Source organism: Pituophis catenifer, unplaced genomic scaffold (assembly GCF_029215685.1).
Source record: "Pituophis catenifer annectens isolate HBS135680 unplaced genomic scaffold, rPitCat1.0.hap2 SCAF_1, whole genome shotgun sequence".
NCBI classification, from domain to species: Eukaryota; Metazoa; Chordata; class Lepidosauria; order Squamata; family Colubridae; genus Pituophis; species Pituophis catenifer.
This window is the reverse complement of record NW_027256881.1, coordinates 134,156,577-134,170,436: the sequence shown is the minus strand read 5'-3', so window position 1 is coordinate 134,170,436 and position 13,860 is coordinate 134,156,577. Positions and strand designations below refer to the sequence as shown.

General features: G+C 33.7%; 1 protein-coding gene across 1 annotated transcript in view; it reads left to right on the top strand.

The window, feature by feature from the left end:
* The window catches only part of MBOAT2 (membrane bound O-acyltransferase domain containing 2), an 83,692-nt gene extending 70,486 nt beyond the window's left edge, over window positions 1-13,206 (top strand). The window contains exons 8-13 of the mRNA XM_070955279.1: window positions 4,778-4,970; window positions 5,945-6,048; window positions 8,611-8,675; window positions 10,376-10,508; window positions 11,863-12,014; window positions 12,981-13,206. Coding sequence (XP_070811380.1) covers window positions 4,778-4,970; window positions 5,945-6,048; window positions 8,611-8,675; window positions 10,376-10,508; window positions 11,863-12,014; window positions 12,981-13,206 — 873 coding nt within the window. The remainder of the gene's footprint in view (window positions 1-4,777; window positions 4,971-5,944; window positions 6,049-8,610; window positions 8,676-10,375; window positions 10,509-11,862; window positions 12,015-12,980) is intronic.
* The last annotated feature ends 654 nt before the right edge of the window (window positions 13,207-13,860 follow it).

Below are 13,860 nucleotides of genomic sequence, written 5' to 3'. Positions count from 1 at the left end.
TACATCGGGAATGGCTGCTTTTACTATATATAATGTTATTGGTTCATGTATTTAGCCTATGATAGGAGCTAACAACTTAAGTGGAAGTTCATGAATTAGAACTAGGGCTAGGCAATACTTTAGATCTTAAGCACAGTCATGAATTTACTTTTCAACATTAAACAAGACCAAAAAAAGCCCCTTTCCATATAAATAGTTTATTACTAAACATTGACATACATAGTTGAAATAATGGTATATCAGAAATAAGGTATTTGATATATCGATTATCATGTTCATCAGTATTATTCATCTTATTTATAAAGAAAATGAAATAAGTACTTGCCCAGGACCTTATGAATGAGTTCAGCACGGACCAAAAACAGGTTTCTTGAATCCTGTTGCCAAATATACTGTACATAGTATATAACCTTCATTTTTCTAATCTAAAGATAACAGTACTTTACACAGAAAAAAAAAAAGAGTAGACCTCTTACATTCAGTTAAAAATGAAAATGAGCCAACTGCAAATGTATGTTATTTATTTATTTAACTGTGATCATGTTTCTGTACTGTTTATTGATGCCATTATTTTAATTGATTGTGCTGGGTCTTATATTTTCATTTTGACTTTCTTGTACCCTATCCAGATTTTGGGGGGAGTGGTCCATTAAATATTGCAAATGTACATTATTTATTTATTTTACAATATTTAATGGACCACTCCCCCCAAATTCTGGATAGGGTACAAGAAAGTCAAAATGAAAATATAAGACCCAGCACAATCAATTAAAATAATGGCATCAGTAAACAGTACAGAAACGTGATCACAGTTGCCCATAAATAAATCAACTGAAGAGCCAAATTGATGCTGGGACAAACTCTTTTGGTTTGTTTGGGAAATGTTGGTAGTGCTGGGAACATCTGTCTCTCTTGGGGAAGACTATTCCACAGAAAGGGAGCTGCTACAGAGAAAGTGGGTGCCAGTCCACATCTCATGTGCCTCACAGAGGAGATTTGCAATAGACCCTCTGTAAAAGACCAGATTTAAGGACAGGCAGATTTAAGTCTGGTAAATACAACCCCATGCAGTGCCTTAAAGCACTTGAATAATGAGCCCCTTTGATTGGATCTAGAAATCTAGCAGCCAATGCAGCATTTTAAAGATAAAGATTATTCTCACATGTCAGGAGTATCTTGTTAGAAGTATGACTGTATGTTTGTGCTAGCTGTAGCTTTTATTGATGATCCAAGTCTTACCCCAGGAGAGCTTATTTCACAATATGAGGACCACCACAGAAAACCCCATTTCTTGGTTGGGAACCCTTAGCATCCTAATTAAAATGAGCAAATACATATTAATTCTACCAGAAAATAAACTACTACCATATTTTAAAAAGGTAGTCTATCTAGAGCTCTCTTTTCTGGAGCAGAATATAAATTCAATGAATGAAAAGATACATGGTTATCAGTTCTGAGTTTCTCATGGGAACGGCAGTTAGAGTTACCAAAGTAAGCTATTTTCCCATCAATAAGTAGATTTTTTCTATGAACAATTGTTCTTAAATTGAAACATTGTAGACAACCTTTTATCATTTTAGGAGGTTGCTCTTCTAAATTATCTCCTCCAGGAAGCAAATGTCTATTTAGAGCAGGCAGGTGTATATTTTATGTATGATGTGCTACAGCATACTAAATATAATGATACATTTTCTATAATAATTTAAAATTTCTAACAAATTGATTGGCATAGTGATTCAACAATGTAATCTGCAAAATTATTGTATGTGGGTGTGAGGATTATATACATGGTCATGTATTAGCTTACTTTACTACTATAATTATTATTTGTAACTGCTGATCCAATATTTTAGTTGAGCAAAAGATATTGGATCTATTAACCTTGTATAGAGGCAAGAACTTCTTGAACTTCTATTTAGAATTTGGGGGGGGGGTATGATATTATGTCATCAGAAATTACAGAGGAGGAATTACAGAAAATGGCTTTGCTTTGCTAAACATATCAAAACAAACATTGACAAAATATACATTCAGAAGATCAATCATCAAATAGCAGGAGCATGAGCTCCCAGGCTTCCTGTCTACTTTTATGGCTGCCTGATAATAGCACAGCCAATCATTCTTCCTATAACATTTAAAGACACAAACATAGATTTTTTTATATATTACCTACTCAACCGTAGGATAAATATCCAACATTGCTGATGAAACTTATCTTTTACATGAATCTTGCTTCATTTTAAAATTGTATCCTATTGGAATTACCTAAAATGCTGCTTGCATTTTTGTTACCATGAGTTACTGTCTCATAAATTAAAGCTCACAATTCTGACTTCTCATAAATTAACTCAAAGTATCTTCTGGGATCAATTATTAATCTTGAATCATCTCTCTGATAAAATATTTAATTACCGTAATTTCTAGATATCAAACAGTTTATGTTCAAAATATATTGTTAACCCCTCCAAATAAAATTTTCTTTCTTTCTTCAAATTTTCTTTCTATGGTTGCTATTGAATTTAATTACCCATTTATACATCCTTTCAGTTGCATATTCATTTTGTATATTTGCAGTTGGACCTTTTATTTTCTTTGCTGGATTTACCAGTAAAAATGGAATAGCATATTTAATCATTGTTTCTGTTTAAACACCGCAATTCTTAATACTTTAGACCTAGAAATAAAATGCCCTAACAACAAGATAAAAGTATGTTTTTGATTAATATCCCTTACAGTTTACAATTTAGTAACATAGAATTTAAATGCTGACATATATAGTACTATTTGATATCCTATTTAGCTCAATTGAATTAAAACTCTAAAATACTATTTCATTTTCCTCTGTGATTAGTAATTTTAGATAGGATATATTAATGGTTGGCCTTTCTGATGTCGTTATTGTCTTCCTATAATTTGTGTTAGGTGTTATAGTAAACAAAGTTTATGATTGTGTGAAATTTTGAGAGAAGCAAATGTAAGAAATGAGAAAGGACATCTGTGGGTTCATTTTTAAGGAAGAAAGATAGAAAAGCAAAGCCTTAGCCTTGTCATAAAGCAATTTCTTTTTTCTTTTTTTAAGTCTAATGCATTTTGATGAGAACTTTTTTCAGAGGCAGAGAAGTGAGGTTTTCTTTCCAAACTATGTCGTCTTATATTGCCTCTGAAAAAGATTCTCTACTGAAGTTTATTTGGCTTCTTAGACTAAGGATTCTCATTATTTCAATAAATACCATTTTCAGGTTTTGCTTACCCCCCCCCCAGGGATTTGTTGTTTTTGTTTCTTCCTTAAATTGCTTTTTTTGCACTTATATAGCCAAGCCGAATAAACTTCTCTTAATATATTTCAAATACATAGAGTCTGAGAGCATATTGCAAGCTGCTAGTTAAAACATATTAAGATTGCAATTTCATGTGTACATATTTAGCATCAAACCAGACTAAGCAATTGAGATTTATTTTTGACAAGACATGCATAAATTTGCATCATGTTGTTTGCACAGGACAAGGAAATAAAATCATATACAGTAATTAACTGAATCACAACCTACATAGATATGCAGAAATATCAACAATAGCAAAATGAATTAGTGTAGCAAGAGTAAAAAAATAATAACAACAAAGAACAAGGGTCAGGATGCTAATAAAATTCCAGAAAGCTACACATCACCTGCATACTGGAATAAAAGTTATAGTTTTAGCATACTTACATTCAATTGTAAGAAATATTTTTTTAAATCACTATTATATTTACCAAGTTGCACATCATGTAGATTGATGTACTATAACTATAGGCCATTCTTGTTTTTTAAATTTTATTCTGTGGTTATATTGATAGAATGCTAATTTATGGTCACATAATTCTAAATTAAATGTGTTAAAATGATTATCTATTGCTGATATGTAGTGGGCTATTAAATATTTTCATATCACATGTGTAGCTCAACTTTTCTTTAAAGGTATAAAATATTCTTATAAAAGGTTGAAGAATATAATCTCTAGTTGCGCATTACATAGCTGTATGTTTTGTGATATGATTAAGGAATATACAAAACTAATCAGTTCAATAACAATGCCCCATGCCCTAATAGATGAGTGCTATGCATCCCTAATATGTACAAGAAATCCAAAATGGCCTTTAAAAACAGCGACTCCTACATTGACTAGAAATAATAGTAATAATAATAATTTAAAAAAAAACACCCCAAGGAAACAACCCTTCCATTAATCATGGCGGTTAGGATCCTAAATATTATATTTATTTCCATTTTTTTTTTTTGGTAGCCAGGTTTTTAGATACATGTTTATATAGAAGAGAGCTAAGGAAGCTATATTATTTCTATCGGCACACACAGTTAAGTGCCATGTCTTCAGAAGCATCAGGCCTTGGATTCCTCCATTTCTCCTGGTCTTTCTTTTGACACTTTTGCAAGTCAATAGATGTTCTTTTCTTTTTAGCCAAGTAGTCCATCCTCCCTGTCTTAATTTGGTATTGGAAAGGTAGGGTTTAAATTAAAGCAGAGGTGGTAAACGATGGCCCCTTTATGATTTGTGGACTTCAGCTCCCAGAATTCCTGAACCAAAATGGCTGGCTCAGGAATTCTGGAAGTTGAAGTCCACAAGTCATAAAGGGGCCATTGTTCCCCATCCCTGAAAGTCTATTTTATTTTAATCATGCAAGAGCAATATGGTTCATATATTAAATCAGTCATAAATAATTCAATTTAAAAGGTTTTTGTATAAAAGATGCTCACAATGTCTTATATCTTGCATGTTTCAGATAGCTGTGGCGCAGAAACTTTTAGTGTGTGGACTATCCTTATTATTTCATATGACTGTTAGCAAAACTTTCCCTGTAGAATACAACATTGATGACCAATTCAGAGCAACAGCATCTTTTCCTACAAAGATTATCTACCTATACCTGTCACTAATGGCTGCCAGGCCGAAGTATTATTTTGCATGGACTTTGGGTAAGAAGTTTGGGGGGAAGGGAAGGAGAGAGTGTTCCTTTTACAAGTTTTATAACAATGCTGAAAGAATATGTTTAATAGAGTGCCCTCTTGTGGGCCAAGGAAGAACTACGTTCAAAGGAATTCTTTTAGAAGCACTAGTTTTTTAATGGCAAATAAAGTGTTTTATTAGGTGTTTTGAGCTCAGATTTAAACATAAAACATATGATTTGTGATAGTGTGGTAGCTAAGCAGAATGTCTTAAGAAAGATTGCTCGGGATACACAATATCATTCATTCTTTATTTTGATTGCTTGGGAGCCTTTGATGGAAATTATGATTTCCATCTTAATCCAGGTAATACCCAATTATTAATTATTAATGAAATATTAAAAGTTGTATTTCTTTTGTTTAAATTTACCCCAAATTGTTTTGATAATCTTAATTCACATTAAGATTAAACAGACTGCAGGAAATTCTTTATATCTGACTTTGAAATCCATTTTTAAAATTTAAATCCAGTTTGTGGAATGGCAAATGAGTCAAAATGAATCATACTTAATTTCAACACTGGTAGTAATAAGGATCCTACTGTTTACTCAGTTATCTGTATTTTAATTTGATATAAAACATAGAAAATATAGAAATAAATATTTCTTTCTATTTTCTCTTTTTAAAAACCCAGTAGTCATATGAATCATATGATTTAACACTTTCAATTATCGTAACTTCTAGGAAAAGAATTCCTTTAATAGTTTTACAATTTATTTTTAATATAAAATATTGCCAACATCCAGACTGTACTGAGTCTAAAATGTACTTTTTCATAATTTGTGTTATATATTGTAGAAATAGGGAGAAATTGAGTATTTGGTGTTTAGTAATAACTTCAACAGTAGTTGCAAAATATACTTTTTAAAAGTTCTTTGTGAAAAGCAATGCTACCATTTATAATATTTTTATAGCTTTTTACAATTCCTTATTTTTCCTTGCAGCAGAGGCAATTAATAATGCAGCTGGATTTGGCTTTAGAGGTTACGATAAAAATGGAGTCCCACACTGGGATTTGATTTCAAATCTACGAATTCTGCATATAGAGGTTAGTTCAAAACTTTCCAAATGGGGATATTATTTACATAATGTGTATAGTACTACTTTGTTGCAATGTGTTACCCTGATGAAATGCGCTTAATATGAGTAAGAATTTCACTATCCTTATTGCAATGATGTACAGGTAGTCCTTGACTTACAACAGTTCATTTAGTGACCGTTCAAATTACAACAGCACTGAAAAAAAGTGATGTGACCATTTTTCACAGTTACAACCATTGCAGCATCCCCACGCGCTCACGTGAACAAAACTCAGATGCTTGCCAACTGACTCATATTTATGACGATTGCAGTATCCTGAGGTCATGTGATCACCTTTTGCGATCTTCTGACAAGCAAAGTCAATGGAGAAGCCAGATTCATTTAACAACCATGTTACTAACTTAACAACTGCAATGATTCACTTAACAACTGTGGCAAGAAAATGGGTCAAAATTCACTTAACAATTAACTCACTTAAATTTTTCAATTATGATCCTAAGTCAATGACTACCTGTACTATTTGCACTCCCATATGGAAGTCTCAGTATGTCTCTTAATACAGATGCTAGAAAATCTAAGCAGAAGGATCTTATTGTATTAAAGTTCTGTTACTGATTTCTCATAAGCATCTGGACACTATTAAAATAGAGATAAACTAGTTAGGCCTTTGGTTTGAGCCAATTCAGCTCTTTTACATTCACATTTTAAGCTCAATTGTGATCATAAACCGAGGATTACCTGTATTAAAAAAAAAAGACCAGGAGGTCATTATACCTCCTTGTCATCAACTTTCCTTTCCTTTCCTTTCCTTTCCTTTCCTTTCCTTTCCTTTCCTTTCCTTTCCTTTCCTTTCCTTTCCTTTCCTTTCCTTTCCTTCCTCCCTCCCTCCCTTGATTTAGGTACTACCCATTCTCCTCACAGAGGGACTCTGAGTTGTGTACAAATAGAAATAAATAATACAAATAATACTTCTTATTTTTTTACTCCAGTAGAGGAAGTTGACTTTTCTTCCTTTTCTTTTATCTTATGAATAGAATGAGTAACATTTATATATAGAACATCTCTATATGAAGGCATAGTTGCATTAATCTGTTCCAACAAAATTGAAGAGTTTTCTGGCACATTAAAACTGACTATATTTTGCTTTGTTTCCATTTTAAAAAAAATGTATGGACAATTCTCTGTGGTTTTAAATTTCACTTGCTCAACAAGAATATAAGCAAGCACCATATGTTTACTGAAATTAATGGAGAAAAGAAAATTCTCCCTTTACTATATGTGCACACTGTTATTGTTTTAGTAGGAAACAAGAAACCCCTTCCCTATGACAAGCTGCTTCTAATCTGTTGGAGACAGATGTTATGATTAATATAAAGACTTCTCAGAAAAAATTATGCTACAGAAGACCTGTATAATCAGTGTTTTCACCAGAATTATATGACTTGAAAATACAAATTTGCCCCTTCCAACGACAGAACCTCATAAAAGCAAAATCTCATAGAAATCAGGTTATGTACTTCAGTACTTCAGAAGTACACTTTTCAAAATAATGTGTGGTTCATTTTCTTTTTTTCAAAGAAACACTTAAATGCCTTGTGAAGATAGAAGTTATTTACAAATAAAAAATTTAAAAACTAAAACGCCTATAGCCTCTTGAAAATATTTATTTGATTTATTACTCTATAGTATAAACCCATCGACCTACATAAGTACATTCACTTATTAATGGTCAAGATCATGCCCTACCACCAGTCACCTTTTCTAGCCTTTATTTATTGTTTTCTCAACTGTAATATTTCACCTTTCTACACTAGGCAGGATTTCAGACCTAACATATTACTTATAATTACAAACTATATTATATAAAGCAGGGGTGTCAAACTCGAGGCCTGGGGGCTGAATCCAGCCTGCGGGGTGCTTAGATTTGCTCTGTTTTCGCTGGCAGAGGGTTGCAGGAGGACATTGCAGCCAAAAACAGAGCTCAGGAGTCTGTTTTCTCTGGCAGAGCATTCGGGCCCCCACAGGTGCCCCTCACATGAGTGATGTTGAGCTGGCCATGCCCACCCTGGCCACACCATGCCCCCACAAGGTCAAACACAACCCTGATGCGGCCCTCAATGAAATCAAGTTTGACACCCCTGATACAGAGTATACAACATACTATTTGAATGTTATTGGAAAGAATGCGATACATGTTTGATTCATAGCCTATTAAAGATATAAAACGTAGCTATGTAGATAGCTATAGGGATAACCTTCTCTATTATTACTGCATCCTCCCTGGAATGTGGAAAGTTGTTAGAAAGAAATAACTAAAAAAAATTATCTGCTGTAATAAATTGGGACAACTTAATTTAAAATGGGAAATGTCCAGTTGCTGAAATTCTTGTTACCAAGTCCTTTTCATATTAGTAAATACTCTATAAGAATATTGTTTTAAAAAGCTGGTTTAAGGTGGCTGCCAAAGACCCTGAAATATTTATTTTATTTATTACATTATTATGCTGCCCATCTCACTGGGAAACAGTTTATATTTGCTGAAATAATATAATCTTCTATTCATGTGCAGTTTTCAACAAGTTTCAAGATGTTTCTTGATAACTGGAATATACAGACAGCACTTTGGCTCAAAAGGTACATTGATTGATTGATGTACATTCCATTGTAATAAAAATTACTCTCAGAAATTTATATATTATTCTCTTGCTGATAATTCAGTATTATGAAGCTACCCCAAAGATTTGTGGATTATTGTGTCACTACTAATAAAGGTTTAGCCTGACTCTATTCTGTTTGCTTATCCATTGTCCTTTTCCTTTGCTTCAGGAAGACTAATTTCAAAGGCTGGTATATGGTTATAAATGAGAGTTGGAATCTCTAGAAATCCCTCAGAATCTAGGTCCCTTTGGGTGCCAGTTGCTAGAATGGGTGTAACAATGTGCCATTTTCAAGAAACACATTTTCCCAGATTCCTTGGTTTTGGAAGTTCTGCATTGGAATAATGATTTTAGACCCTAAATGTATAGTAGAAATGTTTTGTTTTCCTTCCAGCATTCTGCAGTTTCTTGTACTCAAGAATCTATTGGTGGTCAATGTGGGATAGATATATGGGTTTGACTGGGGCAACTCTCCTCCCAGCAGTCTCAGCATCTCATTCTATCTTGGTCATCAGGATTGCCTGACTTTCTAGGGTGGCATTTTGGCAGTGCACAAGAGAAAAATGGGGATAAATTCTGAATTTTGCTTATCATCTAGGATATTATTTAGTCAAGGTGATATAGTTTACTACTGATTGCTATTCTCTTAGTAGTATATCTACATACTATTATTATTATGAGCTTTAACTGGGCAAAACAGTGCATTATAGGACACCAATTTCTGAACCAAGGCACCTCAGATGGGCCATTTTACAGAATGTGTCTAAAATAGAAGGAGGAAGCTGTGCTGGGTATGTTTGCTACCCTCAGTTTTTATAAAAATAGTAAAGGCAGGATACAATTGTGTGTGTATGTATATGTATATATATAATATATATATAAATAAAAAATCTGGAATCAGTGACTCCTGAGAGAATTAAATTTGGGGCAGTTGTGGCTGCTTCGGTGCTGCTCTGTACCTCTTGAGCACTCCCATGCACTGTTCCTACTCCGTGCCCCCCCTCCGTGTTTTCCCAGATCTGTGCAGTACCTATTAAGCAACACCCACCCTCAAGCAGCATGTCTGCATATACCCACACATACTTCCCAAACCACACAGTACCTCTTGCTCACACCACATACCATTCCTGACCCACACTTCTGCACACTCCTTTGCTCCCACCCCACTCCACTTCCTTTTGGCCTTGGACTTGCAAGTTTTTGATAGCCTCCACACTGACTTTCTCCCTGCAAGCTTCCCACAAGCACAGTAAATGGAGAAGGGGGCAGGAATTGGAGGGAGGGAGGGAAGGAGGGAGGAAGATTTCTGAAGCTCCTTGTCAGCTTTTCACAAAGAAACTCAATGGGGAAGCTGGCAGGAAATCAATAGTTGCTTCCACTCCCAATGCTTTTTTGCCCACCCGTGGTCATTCTGTTTCTGTTTAGGTGAGCAAATGTTTCTGAAAAGATGACACATTGGGGCATGGATTGTCTAGTTAACTTTAAATATTTCCAATAATTTTTATTTTATGGAAAAATCACTTCTTAAAAGTGATTTTATAACCTGAATGATAACTCAGCTGCTTGGAACTTTCAAGGATTTTTTTAAAAAATGTTATTTCTGGAAGGCCTTGGTATTGCAAAAATGCACTTCTTGCCTTTCTACAAAATGCTTTTTTTTTTTTTTTAAACTTTCAGGGTATGCTATGAACGAGCCTCTTTCAGTCCAACAATACAAACTTTTATCTTATCAGCCATTTGGCATGGGGTATATCCTGGATATTATTTAACCTTCTTAACAGGGGTACTAATGACACTTGCAGCACGAACAGTAAGTATCCCTTATATATCAGTTAAAGTGTAGTTGTGCTCTTTTTTTGAATTAGATGTATGAATTAAAAACTTGCCTAGTATTTATTTTTAAAATTTTAGATTAGTTTTTTTTATAAAAACAATTGTTTTATAATAAAAAGACTTTTGAAAATCATTAAATTGCTTTAAGGCATTACAGGTAGTCCTGGACCTATGACCACAATTGAGTCCAAAATTTCTGTTGTTAAGTGAGATATTTTTTAAGTGAATTTGCCCCATTTTACCACCTTTCTTGCTACAGTTGTTAAGTGAATCACTACAGATGATAAGTTAGTAATACAATTGTTAAGTGGATCTGGCTTCCCTATTACTTTGCTTGTCAAAATGTTGCAAAAGATCATAACATGACACAGCGGCAGTCATAAGTATGAGTCAATTGCCAAGCATCTGGATTTTGATCACATGATCATGAGGATGCTACAAAGATCGTAAGTGTGAAAAACAGTTCACAAGTCACTTTTTTCAGGGCTGTTATAACTTTGAATGGTCCCTAAATGAACTGTTGTAAATTGAGGACTATCTGTATTTGATTATTTGCAGATTCAATGTATATGGCTGTCACAGATGTAACTGTAGCAGTTAACATCAAGTTAAACAAAGATATCAAACAACACTTTGTGCCTAAAGCTCTTCCCGCATTTTTCTGATTAATACCTTAATAATGAGTTCATGCCTCAGGGCAAAAAAAAAAAAAAAAAAGATATTTAATATCTTACACATAGACCAGTAAGGTTGGGACTATCTGGATTTTGAAGGCTATGCTATTCCGCAGGGCAGGCATAATGCCAGAGAAGAGACTGTTTGCAAATATGATGGTAATAATAAATAAACAATTTCCCAGCCAAATTTCTTACATTTTCAACCAAGTTTCAACTTTTCATAGGTGTTTATTAGTCTGTCTGTTTTATTTTATTTCTGCATTATTTTATTTAAAAAAAGTCCATCTACAAATGGTAACACATACTTTAAGCATACTTTAAGAAATTATTTTTCTTAAGTATTAGTTCTCAAACCTCATATTTAAAAGGTATTGTAATTTTTTTTGAGCTGAAAATGCAGCACAGATTTCAGAGAAGTATAAAATCTCAAGATTAGTCATGTTTTAATCCTCTTATTGTACAAGAAGGATCTATCAGACCAGTTTTTATTGAAATTTACAAAAGGTGTGTCTCTCAAGTCACCAATTGAGGTAATGTTGTCTATTTTTTTATTTATCTGCCTTTAAATATAGCTTTTTCTAAGATCTATCTAGATATTACCTGTTCTATAAAAATGTTTATTTACTAATTAAACATCTCTTTCTTTAAATTTAGATTAGAAAGAACATTAGAAATTATTTTCTTGATTCTCCAGCCATTAAATTATGTTATGATATCATGACATGGATCACAACTCAAATAGCAATAAGTTACACAGTTGTGCCATTTGTACTTCTCTCTATAAAACCCTCCTACACATTTTACAGGTAAGCTGATCCTTTATCCTTTTAAAAAATGCCACTTTAAATAGAAAGGAAGTTATTTACATGTGCTGACAGTTGAAAAAGCAATACTGTAATCCATTTTTTAATTTCATATGCCTAGAATGTTATGTGATGTTTGGTGCCTGATTGAGATTTAGGAAATTAACACAGAATCAGAGATTTCCTTTAAATAAAATGAATGCACAAACAAAGAAAATGTTTTGTTCATCATGGTAGTGGAAGACACTGGAAAAACAGAAAAAACACTAGAGGAATAAGTATTTTCAAAAAGTTTATAAGGAGTTTCCGGTCAGCAAATTCAGTCCTGTCAACCACATATTTTCCCACTGTTCCATTTGTATATTTTAACCACATTTATTTATTTATTTATTGGATCGATTTATATGCCACCCTTTTCCGGAGACTCAGGGTGGCTTAACAATGCGTTAAGCAATAGCTTTCATACTTTTGTATATATCTGCTTAGTAGGGCTTTCGCCCCCCCCCCAAGCGGTGTTCTTTTTTATACAAAGTCAGTTTATTGCCCCCACAAACCGGGTCCTCATTTTACCTACCTCAAAAGGATGGAAGGCTGAGTCAACCTTGAGCCTGGTGAGATTTGAACTTGCAGTAATTGCAGGCAGCTGGTGTTACTTAACAGTGCTTTAGTCTGCTGCGTCACCAAGGCTCTTATACATGATGGTGTTTCTGGCATTAGAAAATGGCCAGGCTTTCTCAGAATGGGAAAATTGGAAGGGGAGAAGGATAATAAGCTATTTATTTTCTACAATCTGAGATAGCCAAATAATCTCCTATATTTACACACACACACACACACACACACACACACACACACACACACACAGAGGCTGCATTGTACTGCTGATTTTCTGACAAGTAGATAAATATAGAAGTGTTGAAACATTATCATATAATGATCAAAACTCTTTATTTCTGTCTCTTTGCTTAGTTCCTGGTATTTCTCCCTTCATATTGCCTGCATTTTAGTGCTGATGTTTCCAATGACAAGAACTCAAAAAGGGAATAATGAGCAAGAAAGCATCCAGCCTTCATGGTTCAAACAGCAAGAAGAAGGAAAAGAAAAAAGAATTATGGGACATAATAGTTATTCTGTGGCAAATAGCTTCAATCAAAGAAGAGACATCACATCTAGAAATACAGCAACAAAACAATGATTACAGATGCTATAGATGCTATATTTTATATTTTCAAGACCATTTATAGCACCTTTTAAAAGGGGTTTGTATTTGTCTGAAAAGATGGTTAGAAAAGAATGCTATATCTCTAGGGAATATACCAGTAAGATGAAAGCAAAGTTAATTAACCACACCTATGGATCATGCCTTATATGGAAATATTACAATTATTTCAGTGGGCACTCAGGACCAACAGCATATGTCATCGGCGTGCCCCTATGCTGAATGTACATTGTAAATCCCTAGGCACTATGGGGGTGGGAAACCATTGTGTCAATCTGGAATACCAGAAGGAAAAAATCTTGCATTGCCTTAAACCCTCTATCTACTGAAAAGTAATGTTTCTAAATAGTATTTTCATGTTTAGTATAATATATTTAAAGTATAATTCAAAAGTAAGCTTTGGGTTCTGAGGGACAAAACAAGAAATGGAAGCAGAAAACCCCGCTGCCTGAAGTCAAAAGAAGAAGGAACTGCAATAAGCACCTCACTATCTGGTGGGTTTTCGTAGTATATCAGGTTTATACAGTAGAGAATGGAAAGCACTGCTAATGCTAAATTATAGTTGGTTTCTCTGATTAAAAACAGTGGTGAAAGGAAAGCGCTCTGAAAACTTTTTTTTAAAATATGAAA